General features: G+C 36.7%; 1 protein-coding gene across 1 annotated transcript; it reads left to right on the top strand.

Annotated features, from left to right (window-relative positions):
- Positions 1-1,695: 1,695 nt before the first annotated feature.
- Positions 1,696-7,352, top strand: chchd1 (coiled-coil-helix-coiled-coil-helix domain containing 1). The gene is made up of 3 exons (XM_084736513.1): positions 1,696-2,039; positions 3,349-3,467; positions 6,271-7,352. Exons 1-3 carry the CDS (start codon positions 1,901-1,903, stop codon positions 6,379-6,381), a joined length of 369 nt encoding a protein of 122 aa, XP_084592639.1. The 5' UTR covers positions 1,696-1,900; the 3' UTR covers positions 6,382-7,352.
- The last annotated feature ends 11,419 nt before the right edge of the window (positions 7,353-18,771 follow it).

Genomic DNA, 18,771 nt, shown 5'->3' with positions numbered 1-18,771 from the left:
ACTTTCCTTATCTCTGGCAGGGAGCTGGTGGCACAGAGTGACATCATGCAACAACTGGAGTGATATGAAATATATGACTACAATCAGTATGACACAATTTGGATTGTAAGGTATCAGTGTAGTTTTGTTGTTAAGACAACTTCTTCTATGGGCCCTGAATGTCACATGGATCTGGTTACACTGACTGTTTACACCGCACTGCTTTTAATATTTCCCTGCTTTTCCACAGGAGAAACCATGTTTGTGTTTTCTTTATTTGAATCCTGGTTCTTTATGCTGTGTATGTGTTAAACTGATCACTGTCAAATGGTGCAGTGCAATGAGCTCTCACAGCCAGTGTTAAGAAAGTGAGATGAGGGGGAGGGGATGCACTCTTTCATTATATCGTTCACATGGTGTTCGAGAGAACATTTGGGCACTATGATGGGTTTTTTGAGGCTGATACTGATATCAGTACAAAGAAGAAGGTCCTTTAGTAGTCCCCCTTAGGGGAAATCCCATTTTTTCCACTCCATTGTTAAGTATTTTACACACATGTAGGCTTGTGTACACATATGCACATGCATTTCATGGGAGAGTGTTGGATGCTGCCCAGAAACAGACGCCCCAAGCAGCTGGGGGTTCGGTGCCTTGCTCAAGAGCCCCTCAGTGCCCAGGAAGTGAAACTGTCACCTCTCCAGCTAACAGTCCACTCTGTACTTTTTGGTCCGAGCTGGACTTTAGTTTCCAGAGTGGTGTTGCCTGTTTTAGTTTAAATGTTTAGTTTCAGTATTAGTTTGGGGTTATTATCATTGCATCATTATTATTATGTATTTGTTAGGGGCAGATTTACAAAGTTCAGAAAAGATATCACAATACAAACACTTTGTGAAGACATGAGTCACAGTCATGTAGACATCACAGTCTTAATAAAGAGATCCATCAATGCCTCCTCATGATTCTTGATTTGATAAATTTGACAGAATTGACAGACTAAAAAGAGACATTTTCTGTATATTTTAGTTTATTTTAGTTATTGTTGTATATCGTTTCAGTTAGTTTTAGTTTTTTTCCCTAATGTCTATTTTTTTTTTTTTTTCATTTCAGTTAAAGCTACTAAAAGGAGTTTTTAGCTGGTTATGAAACAATCTCAATATAATACTGATACCTTTATATGAATTTCATAAGAAAAACAAGACCAGTCATAAGAAGAAGAACCAGGGGAGATTTATTTAGGTAAATGTATTGTTGGTGTTATATTTTGCAACAGTAGCAGCACTAGTAGCTTTTCACGGCTAGTTTCAGTTTTCAGTGTGTTAATTAGTGTTAATTATAATATCCTCGTCCAGTTTTCTAAGATAAACACTTAACATACACAAATATAAATCTGCCTGATCAAATATATCAGTTGTCTCTGTTAAATACATATCCTGAATTTAAAACTTCCTATTATTTTTTTTTCTCTGAGTGAAGTTCAAGTATTCCTAAATCACAGACAGCGTGCATTTAATTTTGTTAACTTTGTTAAAACAAAACTTGGTCTTGACAAAATATTTGATTAATTTGTACTGAGTTTATCATTGTAGCTTTCCACGTTGCAATTAAAGCAGAAAAATAAAAAAAATAAATGACAAATCTACCAATCTACCATAAAATGAATGCGGCAGTTGTTGGTGGTCGTACGCTTGCGGTGCAAACAGCTTTACGTGAGTTTTACGACACTCCGTTCCGTCTTACGGCCAAACATGGCGCCGCTCAGCTCAGCTCAGTGAAGGAATGAAGCATTGAAGTGAAGCCTGTTCACTCTTTTCCTCTCTTTTGGTTCTCAGAGATCTTTACATATCAGCGCAGTGTATCAGCGGCAGTTCTCCGCTGTGTCAGACTGTGTCAGTGAGGAGCACAGAGGGCTTTTCTCGGAGAAATGGCGGCTCAGGGAGGAATCCTGTTCCAGGAGAAGGTCAGCAGGCTGCTCAACAGACAGAACGGAAAACCTGTCCTCAAACCCAACAGGCCGCTGGTTCTGAGAGACGCTGTGGCGAACCGCAAACTCAAGAAAGGAGGTAAGAAAACATGAACACTGTTAGTTTGTATTCATTTAGACTGTAGCATGTTATGTAGGTTATGTAGGTTATGTAGGGTGACTTCCGTAAGGTCAGCACAGACACATGAAGTTGGAGCCACTTAACAACATAACGTGGAACTGGAGATATCGCGATAAAAGTTGGACATATAATGAAAAGTACACAGTCTGTACATTTAAGTAAAACAAATACACTAAACCAGTACTCTGTCTATCTATCTAGCTAAACAATCCTCTTTCCATGAAGCAGTGGTGGTCTAATATGTTACATATTATCATGTCAAAAAAGCAAATAATTGATAGCTCAGCTCAGCGATGAGCTAATTTCTTATCAAGTTTTAGTTGTACTATATTATGATGTAAAGATCTTGTCTTCTGATTTTACTAAAATGTGCCATTGAAAGGAAGGACACAGTGGAGTATTGATCATTTTACATTAAACTTTTCAATTCATTTGTCATATCAATATCAAATGTTAGTTTATGACACATGTGTTGCATCTAGATATATTAATACACGTAGGTATTAGGAGTGTCCCAATTTCAACATTAAATAAAAAATCAATCAAAATGAGCTTTCAGTTTCAAGAGCTAAATCTAACGGCTGAATCAGAGGAGGGAGGGAGAACCTCCCAGTATTTGTTTTTCTCTCCACTCTTGCTCACTTGCAGCATCCAAGAAGAGACAGCACTTCAGAGATGGCACAGCATACCTGATCAGCCATTATATCATACTTATCATACCATATAGACCTTCTATGTTGTATGGTACATGGCTATCTTTTTAAAGAAGAATGTAATGTAAATGACAGTTGTCAGAGCATAAAACCAATAATTTGTTGATCTTTACAAATCAAGACTCAGTAGTCTAGCAATGGCATAACTTTCAATGCAAAATAAAAAAAAAGTTTAAATTGAAAAATCAAGTTGAATTGATACCTTGAAGGAGAAATCTGTAATATATTTACTGCAATACATCCTAAAACGACCATGATATGTCATCACAGATCAAGGAAATGTGAAGTTAAAATAGTCTCTTCTCTGACAACAACACTGCAGCCACAGTGTCCCCTATGAAATTTAAATTTTTCTCCCTGTTTCACGTCGATCACAGGTCAAATTAATGCTGAATGTTCACCGAATGAGTGTCTGTTTATGAGTTGTAAGAAATCGTTACTAATCTTGTAGAAGAAGTAGATGTTTATGATGGTTTAATTGAGCAAAATGTTAATGGAGTTTGGCAGCAGTGAGACAGGCAGCCCCTGAACATCATCCATATTTCTGTCCACAGAGGCCACCTGTATCACAGAGATGTCCATCCTGATGGCCTGTTGGAAGCAGAACAACTTCGTAGATGGTTTGTGCTCGAATGAGATGAAGTCTTTCTACACATGTGTTGAGAAGGCTCGGGTACGTACACACATACACACACACACACACACACTGCAATACAACTGAGACCTGAACAGCTCTGTGCTGTAAAATCTACATGTTCAGTGTAAAATACACGATTCTACAGGGTCTTTGAAGTGACGTGAAATCTTTTTCTGCTAATGCACTCTGAGAAATATCATGTTCATTTAATAAAATAGACAAAATTATTTTTATACGTACTGAGCCTTTGTAATATGGATGAAATTAATTATAACAAAATTATTGTGGGTATTTCCTTGTATCTGTATAGAGTGTATAGTATAACAAATGCATGAAAAATAAAAGAATAAAATTTTCATGTGACAAACTAAAAACTTGTATAAGGTGTTGTCTTGGTTTATAATTATAGTTTGCTCTGAATCATTGATTTGATAAACAAATTATATTTGTAGAATTGGGCTGGGGTGATTCATCAAAGTAATCGACGAAATATACGAAAATATGTCAATGTGCATAATGTGCATCAACACGTCGCTATGAACTGCTGCGCCTGGTCAGCATAGAGTCACCTGCAGAACAAGCTGCAGAGAGCCTCGTCACAGTCATTTAGACAGAGATGCAACAGTGTGGTTCTCTTTAGCTCCACAAACTGGACGTGATTTATCACAGAGGGATAACTGCTCTGCTCAAGTGCTGGAAGTAAAGCACAGAGTGACCTGTCCTCCTCCTGCAGCTGCAGCAGCATCATCCTGTTTACTTTCTGTCAGCATCCAAATATGATACATGAGGATTATCAACATGTGGGACATGTTTCTGTTAGTGGAAGTCACTTAAGATAGATTTTCTAGAAGTCTCTTGTGTTAAAAGTGATGTCTGCACTGCTGCTGTTGATTTTACACCATGCGTCATCTAACAGTGTTATTCTGCCGTTTTATACTTTCTCTTCACTTTATCAGCCACGTGTGAGACAAAGATGGCTAAAACTAATGTTACAGACTGTAATTCGTTTCAATTATTTCCTCATCCCACACTGATGCAAAAATACACTGCCAGTCATCATCTTACCTGCATATGACTCCAGTGATAAAATATTCTGATTGTCCAGTTTCAGTGAAGCGTTGACACTGATTAGTTATTAAATTAATAAGCATCACAGCTCCTTTTGAATTAGAGGTCAAGTATTTTTCTGATCAAGCATCTGACATAGAGTCTACTCTAGTCTAGTCACAGGGTGGAAATTAGACTAACTTTAAAATATCTCATTTCTAATGTGCTTTATGTGTCTATTTTTCAGGACTGTGATGGAATAAAATATTGAAATATTAATGACACAAGTTTTTCATATGTATTTTAGATAAATGAATTGTTATATTATTTGAATAATAAAAAATAAATGGATAAATGAATCAATAGTTTAACTGATTAATTGAAAAAATAATTGTTGTTGGTGCAGTCCTATTGTGGAATAATAATATTGATAAGATTGTATCCTCCTGACATGATTTTAATGAACTTATTGAGAAATAATAATATTAAATTATCACTCAGCCTTGGTACACACATCATAAGTCTCCAGCGAACACTACAAACTTTGGTTTCTGTCACTTCTGGGATTCTGTATATTCACAGCACTGCTTGTCCAATACACACACTACACAGGGGCTCTATTTTTTTTTTAATATATTTTGGTGTCTAAATGACAAATTGGTACAAAAAGTTTTAGAATTGGTCCAGTAGATCGCCTCAGGCTGCAATGACTGCAATGTAATAATAATTCTCTTCACTCCCTTCAAAGCAACCAGATTCCTTTGAAAAAACAGTCATTTTACAGGATTGCTGGTTTACAGCTGCCTTGATTGATTAGTTTGTCTTTTTGTGTGACTTTGGTATTTGTAAAGGGTTAGGTGGGATCTGAGCCACCCATCTTAAAAACATCATTTACAATGTCTTTTGTCAAAGGAGTCGGTTACCAAGGATTTTGATAATGTTTGAAAATGCTGCATCATGTTTTGTCCATTTTATGTACAATAGATCCACATGCTTCTACAATGATTTAAATTTGTAGTCCACTTCTGCTCCCTGCTCAGAGTGAGTGAAAGTTATTGAGATTGTTATTCATTATATTAATGAAATTATATTAATTAAACATCTAAGTCGTATTGTAATGTTGCATATAGTACAAAACTTCATACACTGTTGGTTTGTTAAACTCATAAGCAAATTGCATGTGAAATGTTCATCACCAAAGTAACCAGTAACTGTTGCTCTAAGTATAAAGTGCAATATTTCCCTCTGAAAAGAATTGCAATAGAAGTATAAAGTAAACTCAAGTAAAGTGCAAATGCCTCAAAATACTAATATAATACTAAAACAGTACTTGAGTAAAGGTACTTTGTTACTTCCTACCACTAGTGACAAACTACCAGAATACATTTCAGAAAAGAACATTTAGCTTTCAAAGGAGAAAGGCACTTATTTGGATTGTTAATTAATCGATCATTAATCATTCAAAGTTTAGAATATTGTATGTCACAAATATATTACAGAGCACAAATGTAGTGTAACATTATTTATGGGTTAGGGAGACTCTGGTTTCATCTGTGTGTGTTGTTTCAGCAGCTGAACTTGTCTTATTTCTATACAGGATGTATGTATGTAAGCAGGAAGTGTGGTGATGAGCCGACCTCATTTGTACTGTGAAATCTGTTGAGTGCAGAGGGGTGAAGCACACTGACCACTCTCAGCTGCTCATGAGCAAAACTCTCTCAGCTGTACGTGATCAACACATGACTGTATGAAAAAAAAAACACTGGTAACAAACCATTGTCCTCTTTCCCAGGCTGCTATGAAGGATAAATCAGAACAGACCAGCATGCAGGGAGGACGTCTGCACCCGAAACAAGCCACAACACTGCTGAAGAGATACCCCAACCTGCGCACGGAGATCTAGGAAACAAACTTGTGAATGAACGGACTCATACAGACTTGAAATGTGCAAGATGAGAAGAGGACATTGGACTTTGACTTAAGACTACTTAAGTCCAGAGTTGCCAGCTACTATTTGATTCCACGGTGGGATACCATATACATTTATTTAACCAATAAATAAAAGAGCAGAAAACCACAAACACACTGCAGTGCTCCTTCAGTCTGTAACATCAGGTTGCCAAAAGTTATTCATTCATTTCACATTGTTGCTGTAAAGGTACAGACTTTGTATTCACAACACACTGTGTTTTATGGTTTGAAATATACTGTGACTTTCTCCTCGTGTCCTGAGTTGGCCCTGATGAAAATGATGCCATTTAGTCTCAATCCAATTTAGCAGAGTGGTCTCATTCAGAGCAGAGATGTTATTAGTGGATGCGATGGAATTATTCTTCTTGGGTTTCATGGCTCGTGGCCGGGAGCTTACTGTTATCACCGAACACTTAAACGCCTCGTCATTCCAGTGGAGGCTGAGGTTGGAGTAAACTCATCCTGTCAGACAGATAGAGTTACAGAGATTACCAGTAAGTTAAGCTCAGTGTGGTTGATATGAATATTCCTGAATGGATTTAAATAGATTTTCTCTATCAAGTCTTTTATCTGTCAAATTATTCATCAGTTTCTTTATTTCTCTGACTATGTCCCAGTTTAACTCTCTGCAGTAATTCAAAGCAGGTTTTGAGTCTGTACATTATAAAGTGACAACATGTATTCTTCAGTATGGCTACTAAAAACTGCAGATTGTTGAGTGTGTTCTTGATGTACTCTGTCCTCCCACAGTTTAATCTACAAAGGAAATAGAGGAGCTGCTTTGTTTCAGTCTTTGTAAAATGTAACTGATGGTGGTTCAGAAGTTGCAGTTTCATGTATGTATGTCTTTGCACATACTGTATAATTTCATGTTGTATTTAAAAATAAAGTTCATTGTTTTGTGCATTCACTGTGAAGTCTGCTCTGTGACAATTTCAGCGTATGAGCTAAAGAAATAAAGTATTTAGTGTGGAATTGGGACACCACCCTTCCTTTCTTTCTGTGCATTGAGCACCAACTTTGCTTCTTTCATGTTTTTTTCTCAGTTGTGTCGTCTCTTTTTTTATTCCTCTGTGCCAGTGACAGCTCTGTAGAGACATCATGTTAGCACGTTGTTGGTCGGTCCCATTCTTGTGAATGCAATATCTCAAGAACGCCTTGGTGGAATCTCTTCAAATGTGGTGCAGACGTCCACCTCAACTTGGGGACGGACTGATTACATCTTGATGGTCAAAAAGGTCAAGGTCGCTGTGGCCTTACGTCCATCCCATGCTTTAATTGTGGCTGAAAAGTTGAGTCTGTCGAGGTCAGATGCAAACAAAATTCTGTCAGAAACTGAGCCCGAACCTGATTATAGCCCGACGTTTATCTTAACAAGCTTCCCTCTATATACCAAACAGAAGGAGTTTTCGGTGGCGAGGACAATACATGCAGGAAATTGGAATTGGCAGGGAAACTGGGGAGAAAAATAAAAATAAATAAATATAGTACAGCCCAAACCTAATGTTACCCCATAAAACATATGAGAAATAAAGCCCAACCCGACCTCAAACACAATATCACAGAAATACCTGGACAGAATTTCTTCAAACTTCAAACAAATGTCCACTTGGTCTCAAGGATGAACTGTCAATATCAGTGTCACCGGGACCTCTCAAAACACCTTGGTCTTAACTCAAGAATTCATACACTAATTATGACAGTATTTCAAGGAAATATCTACTAGGATGAAATGATGAACTGATGACATTTTTATATCCAAAACTTTCCTACATCTTTTGTTTAGGTTTTTAGCAGCTGTCCTGACCTGCTGCACGTACACGTCATCATAAGATACCAAGTAGAAAAGTAACTCCAAGTTACTTGGATCAGTAACTGTGATTTATTTACCGTTTTAGAAATCGTAATCACTTACACCACTACATACTGGGTAAAGTAATAATATTAGAGTAATGCATTACTGCTGCTGCATTACTGCCCAACACTGTACGTCAATATAGTGATAGCCAAAAAATACACTTAATATACTCACTTAATACCTGTTATTAAATTCTTCCAAAATCTGCACTACACATATTCTGATGAGTCTGGACAGACATGGATGTAAACTGCAACCTGATTGGTGGCTCATGGAGGCAAACAAAAACAACCACAAGGTGGTTATTCTGGTTTGAAACAGTCTTAACATTCTCTAATCTAATCACCACAACTGTTTGATGGGACATCACAACTCTATTGCATGTCGGCAAAATGTAGTAACCCACCCAAAACATTACATTAGTGCTTCAAAACCTCATTATTGTGTCAGTAAATCAGCCAAATACTACTAAAATAATCCAGGATCATTATATGCAGATGTGTTTTTTTTCCACAGTGGCAGTAAAGTCTAGAAATGTTTCTACAAATCTCTGTTTTGATCTGTTTTTTTGACACTGACTGCTCACTGTCACTGTCACACAACAATGTCAGTTTTATCTAGCTGAATGAAATGTTACTGGGAGAAGTTGACACTAAGAAGATAAATTTGAGTACTGCGATATCATGTTTCGTGATTCTGTGTTGATTCTCCAGAACTCTGTATTTTGATTTTGTGTTACATGCAAAGATTGGTGGCATCTGAATTTTCCTAAAATTAGATTAAAAAATAGGAATATATCACCTTGCCAAGAGTATTGCAATACATTGAATCATAATCCCTGTACTGTGATACAAATCATAGTGGAGGATTCATGCCAGTACAGTCAACACTGTACTGTAGTACACAGAAAAAGTATATGCACATTTGTGCACAGTAAATGTACTTGTGTAGCAATGTGTTATATATACTATAAGTTCACCTTTGATTGTTCATGTCATGTCATACAGAACAGAAAATTTGCTACAAAGTGACATCCATGCCCCCACTAAAAAAAAAAAAAAAAAATTCATTTGCCATTTTAGCAGACAGCAGAATCATTCAATGGCATCAGTCATAGATATTTATCAAACACAAAATTATTGAATGGATTATTTTGTAAGTGATGATTCAAACCATGAAAGAATGTTTAGAAGCTGAGAATCAGCACATCAGCTGTACGTGGTTATTGTGTGAATTGTAGACAGTTGTACTCAGGGGAGAGTGGGGTGATTTGACCACTTGTTTCTTGGCAACCAGAGACATAATTGGTAACGTGACCACATATGTTTGAAGAGTCGTCCATTTTACTCACCCTGTGATGGAGATAGTGGTCGGCACATTTAGGTTCAAAACAGTTTTTTTGCCATTCAAAGAGTAGTTCGTGTTCAGTGAGTCATGATTCTTGCATCTGAACAAATACAGACAAGTTTGAAAAACACCTCACAGGCGTTAGTGCTTCAGGAATATACAATATGAATTAGCATGACGTTAGCTCTAATCTGCTGGATGGGAAAAGTTTGTTAAAATGGCAGGGGTGGGGTGATTTGAGCAAAAAAAAAAAAAAGGCCTGGCCCTCGGGCGAGCGGAGCCAGAAAACAGGATGTGCCAATCAATTCTTCAATGGAAAAAAAATGAAAAATAGCTTGCAGACCATATTTTAAAAAATCTAGCTGCAATATTTCACATTTTAAGTGCCAAGGAATGTTGTGAACTGGCATTTGAGTTGGCACAATGAAATGACAAGAACATTGATGATTATTTTTCAAGTGAATGCCCACCATCACCTTGTGGTTAGCATACAGAGAAACACCCATGTGCACTGGGGACACGTTGAGCCAACAGACAGCTATTTGTTGTAAAGTTTTGAAAACTGAATTCAAATAAAACTCAAACAAAAACTCGAATAAAAACTGTCTCAACTCACCCAGCAACCACATGTAGAATGTGCCTGAATGAATGAAAAATTCAAATCTGTTGTGGGCAATGAACTGTTCAGAGATTTGAACTTTTTATTTTGAAAAAAAAAAAAAAGAAGTTATTCTCATTCAAGACTTGAGCCAAAGTGACAGAGAAAAACTGAAAAAGATCACTGGCTGATTTTGGGAACAGCAACAATGCTGACATCTAATGCAAATCGCTCTTTACCTTGTAATTTTATAAAGATAACTTTATTATATACTTTTCCTCATCAAGTGACAAATTCTAACAACCAACTAGATAATTCACACACCTTTGAAAAAGAAGGTACTCTCTTTTTCTACTTTATTAATCCATCAGGATAGTTGAAGCTGAAGATGTTGGAGGTTTTTTATTGGTTAACTGGAATCATGCAACTGGAATAAGGGCATGACCAGTTGACCAAGTTTGTGTCTCTCTAAGCTAGGCTAAACTGTGTTTACTGGATGTAGCACGTAATTGCATATGTAAAATTCTTATCACTCCTCTCATCTGATTGGAAAAGTCAGCACGTTCCAAGTTAGGCTGTTCCTTTGATGCTTCATCCTTTTTTAATGGCCATCCTTCCTTTCAATTTCCCTGTGTTTCCTGATTATGTTCTCACCCAGTTAGTTTATTTCTGGCTGAAATATTGACATTCTGTTAATGATGGTGTCAGTGTAGATTTGGTTTCATGTTTTGTCTGAGGGGCAGGAAGGATTTTGTGCTATGTTTGCACCCACCATTGTCAGAATGTGGTATTTTTGCTGTGTCCCTGTTTATCTGCCCGTCATTATACAGAACCATTTCCCCACCCTGCTTATCACTTCCTCCCAAACATGCAGAGCACCACTCCTCCACAGCTCGCAGCAATCACTCACTCTCTCTCTCTCTCTCTTTCACACACACACACACACACACACACACACATGTCTTCACTCCTTCATACTGAGTTGAATATGTTTAATTCACTATTTTCCCAATATCAATGTAAACAGTAGCCTGAGGTTAGTAATAAGAGGAGGTAAAACTGATGGTATGATGGTTGAAGGATAAGGTAAGAAACATTAGACTGATGTACTCAGGCATTGATTTACATTTATTAACAGTGGTTAATTTTTTTTTTATATATTTTTAAAATAGTTATATAGGGTTACAAATGAATTAACTTAAGCTAGCAGCTATGGAAGAACATACATGCACGACTAAAGGTAAGATGTGAGTTTTTGAAAATTTTCATGGACTTTTTGAAACAAAATGTTGGTTGGCATGAAATTAACATTTGGTAAATATTTGCTTCCCATTGACTTCTATTTTATGCAAGTGAAATGGAGCATGAAACACTCTGGCTTCCAGTGGCAAAGCAAATTCACAGCTTCTCTTGTGGCATCAACCTTTGACTATATGTAAAGATGGAGGACATGACAGCTCCCCAAAATATCTCAGTTGCCTCCTGGTGGCTGGTTGCAGTTTAGGTCATAAACCCCACCCCCTCAATGCAAGCGAACTAAAAACTATGTCAAGTAAATGTTTCCCAAAGATGGTTTTTGGCATTTTAAGTTATTTATTTAGTTAATCAGTCATTATTATCAACACCAGGTGGAAACCTGGAGGGGATCATGCGATCACTTGTGTCTTTACATACGTGATCAATGAAGCTGCATCTTGTCCACAGCTAATCTTGAGTACTACTGGACCGATCAGCCTAATGTTTTTTTTTTGTTTGTTTTTTTGCTGAAGGACCTCTGTGATTCAGAAGTTTAGAAAAACCTTTAAAAACAGTTTTTTCACTGAAAATAATTCACTGGAATCACATGTAGAAGTTATACCTTTTATTAAATTCCTTCAGAGTTACAGGTTACTATACTCAACTCAACTTAGCTCATACAAACATGCAGCCCAAAGTGCTTCACATAGCAAAAAAACAATGGACAGGAAACAAATAAAAACAAGCAAAGAATGATTTTAAAAAATCCAAATAAATCCAAATAATAATAAAATAAAATTCAAGAATTAAATTACAACAATACAACAATAAATTCAAAGTTATTAGAATTAAGTAAAAGGAACACTGAGATAAAGAATAATATATATATAAAAAAACAGCTAATGATTGAGGTTAGAAGACCAAGATTATAACGTTACTCCCAAATGAACAATTAAAAGCCAGACTAAAAAGATAAGTCTTTACTTTCTGCTTAAAAATTCTGAGAGAAGCTTGCCGATCTAATCTCCAAAGCAAAGAGTTCAACAGTTTGGGGTCATAAAAACAGAAGGCACTCTCACCACTACGTTTGTGGAACACACGAGGAACATTTAAAAGAAAAGCAGTGGAGGACCTCAGTGATCTGGCTGGAACATAAAATGAAAGAAGATCCCTAATGTATGGAGGAACAAGGTTATTCAAAGTTTTATAAACAATTAAAAGAACTTAAAATCAATTCTAAAAGCAATGGGTAGCCAGTGACGTGTTTTAAGAAGTGGAGTAATGTGATTGATTTTCTTCATTTTGGTTAAAACTTACTTTAGTAATTAAGTTGACTACAACTTGACTGGTTGATGGAGGCATATAACTTATAACTTATAAACATATAACTGTGAGGCAGTACTTCTATATTTATACTGCTCTGTTCTGTCACTGCCTACATTCAGCATGAAAAGAATTTCGCCTCGACAGGCTCGCCTGCATTCACACGTGTGACCATGTCCTAAGATTATAAAGCAGGGTAGCCTATGTGGTCTTCATAGTTCTGTAAAATCTGTATAATCACCTCTTTTTATTTACTTTTTAAATTTATATATTTGTATTTACTTGCCTATCCATTTGATGGTTTACTGTATTTGCTGCCAATACTGAACATTTTACACATATGTACTATTCATTATCAATGAAAAAATGTTTAAGCAAATAAAAGACAAACTCTACTGTCTGCTGTTCACAGATGTCTGGCTGACAAATGACTAAAATAAAAGGGAAAAACGAGACCTGCTTATCTACTCTAATTCCATGTGTTTCAACAGTGTCAACCACCTCTTTACCTCATGGTGCCTCAAAAACCAGTGCAGAACGTTGTCACAGAACCACAGAACATGATTAATTGATTTGTTTATTTGAGTGTCCTGGGCCATATGGTGTCCAGCCTATGTGGACTTGCAGGATAGTAGACTAAACATCAGGTTAACAGTTCAAACACATTCAAAGCTAACAGCAAGGTCAAATATGCAGCAAAAGTTAGCACAGTGGCAGACTGCTCAGGATAAACCACAGCCCCACTTGTCTGTTCTAACTGATTCTTACCATTTCCTGTATCTGGAGTGAGCAGACTCTGGATTGGTGGTGTAGGCTGATGATGTAGATGGACCTGGTAAGAGGGGGTCTGGGGATTACAGTCAAGGTGTTGAAGAGCGATCCACAGTGAGGTGGACCAATCACAGCAAAGAGTCTGCAAAGATTTATCCAAATATGAGGGTTCTGGACCAGAAGGATTATTTCACCACATAATGTGTACATGACTGAAGTCTATATCTTCTCTAGTAGCCATGTGAGATGCTCTTTACACACCAAACAACAAAATAAAGGTATGGACTCAAGAAAACATTGTTATTTTATGATTCTTACCACTAGTGGGGAAAAAATTTAATATTCTAAGGGTTTTTTCTAAATCTTAAAACTTTTGCTTCTTTGTTCAAAACAGTTCTCTGACAGGATTCGAGCTCCTTCTACATGTCTCTCCATCACCCCCAGCTCTACACACTTACTTTGCCCCTCGAGGTACTCAAACTACTTCCTGCACTGAATTTTGGTAGTCATTACATCATTACGTGCAGAATTGTCCAATGTCACTATAATTTGTAGGGATGCTGGGATAAATGCATGCTCCTCTGTCCATTTTTTTTTAACAGATACTATTATCCATTCATATTCATTCTTATTCACAGTTATGAAATAAACTTTAATTGTATTTAGAGGTATTGAACTTAACTAATTTGTCAAACAGATTATATCTGATCCCACTGAGACTAACTCAGCCACTTCACTATAACTAATCATTTTCATTTAGTAGTCATGGGGAGTGTGGTTAAGCCCATGAGAACAGTCTTCTGGGGCTCTAGAGGAGCTTTGTCAACTTTTAGAAACTTACCTAGGAACAGTTCACCCTAAAATCAAAAATACACATTCCCCCCTGCTCTGTATTGCTGTTTATCTATCTAGATTTTTCTGATGTTAGTTGCAGAGTTTTGGAGATATCAGATGCGGAGATGTCTACCTTCTCTCCAGTACAATGGGACACTTGACTTGTGGTGCTCAAAGCATCGAAAAATACATTTGAAAAATACAAAACCAGCATCTCTTTCCAGAAATCATGGTTCAGTTTCTTGATGATAATCCACACACCCTGTTGTGAGCAGTTTCATGTAGGATTACTTTCTTTCTGCAGTAGAATCTACCAGAACTACTTTCTTTATTACTAGAAAGAATTTAAAAACTGGGCTGAGTGAATAAAAAAAATGCAGCCACAATTTGTGCTCTGTGTGCAGGATGTCCATGCTGTGAAAGTGACAATTCTCTCTGACCAATCAGTGGTCTGTAGTGATTTCACTCCACTGTTTAGCACTGGCCCAGCTTGCTTGGAACCTTGACTGAGGTGATATACCAAAAAACGTAGCAGATATCAGGAACTTTCCACCTTTGATGATGACAAACCAAAAAAGAACAAGTAGCGTCAGGATGAGTCATACCATGCAGTTGAAACATGGCATCAGATACATTCTGTGGTTCAAAAACATGTTGTTCAGTACATGTTTATTTGATTTACCTGATACCGATCCTCCAAAATGATCAGTAAACAAGAGATAAATCTATTCAGTGACTGTCTTTGTAAACCATCTCAGAGCCTGTAGGCATGTTCTGTTGTTGTTGGGGCCCTTTTGATGCCTTGTTGGGATGTAGTCACAGAAAATTCTCATTATTACAGTTCTCGTTCAGAGGGATCTGTGAAAGTGTTGCTATCTTTCACAGCCATCTCCTGAGTTGAGAAGCTTCTGAGGCCTCAGTCCCAAGAGGAGCAAGATCAAACTTCATAATCATGTGTGTTTGTGAGAGGTTGCCAGGATAAACAATAAGTGCCTCGAAAGTCGCCCATTGAAAGCCAGCCTATCAGGCTGTTTTATCTGGAGAGAAATCCTGGCCTTGCCCTGCTTATCTCCATCTGATCTCCTGACTTATTTGGTCAGTGTTACATGTTGACTTCCACTGCTGTTCTTTTCACATCCTCCATTGTTTCACACGTATCACAATGTCACAGTCAGTAAGGCTGGGCTGCACCAATGATGATTCATTTTTAAACTTAATTAAACCATGGTTTAACTTGCATTTATGTTGCGCCAAACTTTAGATTCAAATTAAGAAAGATCAAATTTAAACCTCTCTTTAAAACTCAGTTTAGTTTTTACTCTTAACGGAGATTAATTTTAATTCTGTTGCACCTAAACTTTAAACTCTGATTTAAACTGTGATCCAATATTCACTTAAACTTCCACTTAAGCAGGACTAACCTTTAAACTAGCTGCCTTTAGGCTAACTAGGCTAACCAATTGTTCAGCAAGCTAGCAAAGAACAACTCTGCAACAATGCAACATTCTGATCATTTTTTGGCTAGCAAACAACAACATTTTTCAGATAGCTTGCAAGCATTATAACATTTTTCTATTTCAAATAGCTAGCAAACAATCTAACTTTTATTTTACTTTTTAACCAGTAGCAAACAATGTAACATTTTGTTAACTAGCAAAAAACACTATGTTATTTTTTTCTTTCTTTTTAGATGTCTAGCAAGCTAAATAATGTTTTTCTTTTTTAGATAGCTAGCAAACAATATAAATTTTGATTGTACTTATTAGCTAGCTGGCAAACATTTCTTTTTTTCTTTTCTCCTACTTTTTAGCTTTTTAGTATTTTGCTTTGTTCCTACTAGGTCCCAACAGCACTCAGATTGATTTATTTTATTTATTCATTTCAATTTGAGTAAGCAAACATCTCTATATTGTTTCTTCTTCTGTTTGAATTTGGTTTGCATAAATAAACTTAGCTTTACTTAACTGAGATTGTGCAACAGAGCTCTGCTTAAATATATGTCTGGATTAACTCATTTTACAACTAGTTTTACTAAACGCTAATCAGTGCTAATCTGTGATTAAGTTAATCCTTGTTGTCTCTGTAGAATTTGAGAAAAACAAAATAAAATGAAAGAAATACAGTTATCAGAACTTGAGCACTATTCTTGCCGTTCTTAAACCAGGAAGTGAGACAGGGGTCCTTAGAGTATAGCTAACCTTTTTTAGCTATACCCTTAGACATTTAAAAAAAAAAAAAAAAACTGAAGCAATATTCACATATATAAATCCTTAAAGAATATATTTTCATCAAAACACAGAATTAATACTTTGTTTGTTTGTTTGTTTGTTTGGTCAGATATGTTTTGTCCCAATTCTTCAGAATGGGTGTACACCCAGAAAATAATCCTGTAGAGCATTTTTTTAAAGTTGCGTCAGATTGAACGTAATCAGCAGCAACAAGATGGTGATGATAATATATCTACATCTGCACAGTTCAACATCTGGGAACCACAGTCCATCAACTGTCCATGAAGCATCATGGATGTAAACACAGTCCTCCTCCCCTCGTCCTGCTGGAGTCTCGTGTACTGCATCCTGTCAGCTTGGAGTATGGCCTGCCTGTAAAGTGCAACAACCTGATCTGGGATGTTGTAGGGCAGGTTTCTCTGTGTAGGCACAACAGTCTCTCTGGTTTCCTGTTGCTTTCTCCAGCCTGAGTCCAATTTTGTTTGTTTCATTTTTCCTGTCCAGGCTGGAACATGGCTCTTACCCTCAGCAGTGTGTTATAGTTATACAGTTGTATTATTATAGATAAAGATCAAACGTAATTGATCATCAGGGGGATATTTACAAGCTACTCAGCAGTATATAAAGTCATTCAGATGTACATATAATGCATCAATAATCATAATCCAATATTATGTTGAAATAGGCCATTCTGTATGATGTGTGCTTCTATTTTTCCTACTTTTGTATTGTTACTTGAGCAAAATTCTGAATGCAGGACTTTAACTTGTGATTGAGTACTGAGTACTGAGGGAGACCTGGGGTAATTGTAATATAGTACAATACAATACCGTAGTAGTAAGTAATGCGATTACTTTGTGGTGCCCTACAAACACAGAATGTCGCTGTAACATTGTTATTGTGATGTTCGTCCATTTATAACATAGCGACATGCCTGCAACATTACACTTTAAATGTTATGTTACTGCAATGTTACTGCGACATTTCATTTACACTGCAGGACCATTACTGCAAGATTACGCAAAAAATGTTAAGTTGCAGCAACGCTAATGCAACATTATACTTAAAACATAACGATCCAGGAACATTACTTCAATATTACACTAAAATGTTGTGTTGCAACAATACACATAAAACATTACATAGCGACAATGTTACTGCAACATGAGACTTAAAACTTTACATTGCAGTGATGTTACTGCAACATTACACTAAAAACATTGTATAGTAGCAATGTTACTGCAATATTATACTTAAAATTTTGCGACATTACACTAAAAACATTATGTTGCAGCAATGTTAAGCCAACAGCCCTGCCCTTAGTAGGGATGTTGCATGTGACATTCTGGTGATATAAAGTGACATTGTCATCACATCTCTTAAAAGTGGTGGAAACACAACTACATTCCTGCATAACTCTGTGTTAGTAGGGTGTGCTTTTTTCAGATGGACCTGAAGTGGGTTCATTTAACTAATTTTGACTTCTTGCATTAAATTGATGATGATATAGTCCCTGTCCTGTTCCTATTAGTAAAACTATATAAATTGTATGATTAGAATAAGAGATAAGATAAGATATATATTCTTATAGCGATTCACTTGTTACAGAAATTTATCAGCAGTTATTTACTTGACACATATGTGTCTCATATCAGACAATGACCAACAGATTACAAGTAGTGGAAGAAAAATGTTACAACTGCCCCTGGTCTCCCCTACTTTAACTCCAGTATAAGATCTGAGAACTTTTTCCACCTGTGCCATGATGATCCATTCAGTTTTCCAGGCAGTTCTGGCTGCAGTAGCTACATGCTCAGCAGGTTTTACTCTCAGTCATAAGCTGAGTTCCTCTTGGTGTTGACAGCTCTGCTCTGCTGCTCCTCATGAGGTCTTCAAGGACCTCGGGGCTTTTCTGTACTCCTGCGCACCAGCTGCGCCATATTATCTATATCCAGAATAGATCTATAGCAGAGATATGAAGTGACTATTATCAGACTGTGATAAAGAGAAAAGATGAATTATTTACAGGTACTCTGACGTCAGTAATTGATATAAAGAAATATGAGACCTTAACACCTTTCATTTGAAAGGGAAACGCCGGCGAGACGCCCTCTCGTGAATGTGTGT

This window comes from Lutjanus erythropterus, chromosome 14 (assembly GCF_056507025.1).
Source record: "Lutjanus erythropterus isolate fLutEry1 chromosome 14, fLutEry1.hap2, whole genome shotgun sequence".
In the NCBI taxonomy this organism is placed as follows: Eukaryota; Metazoa; Chordata; class Actinopteri; order Lutjaniformes; family Lutjanidae; genus Lutjanus; species Lutjanus erythropterus.
The sequence above is the reverse complement of the archived record's forward strand: the minus strand, read 5'-3'. Positions and strand labels throughout refer to the sequence as shown.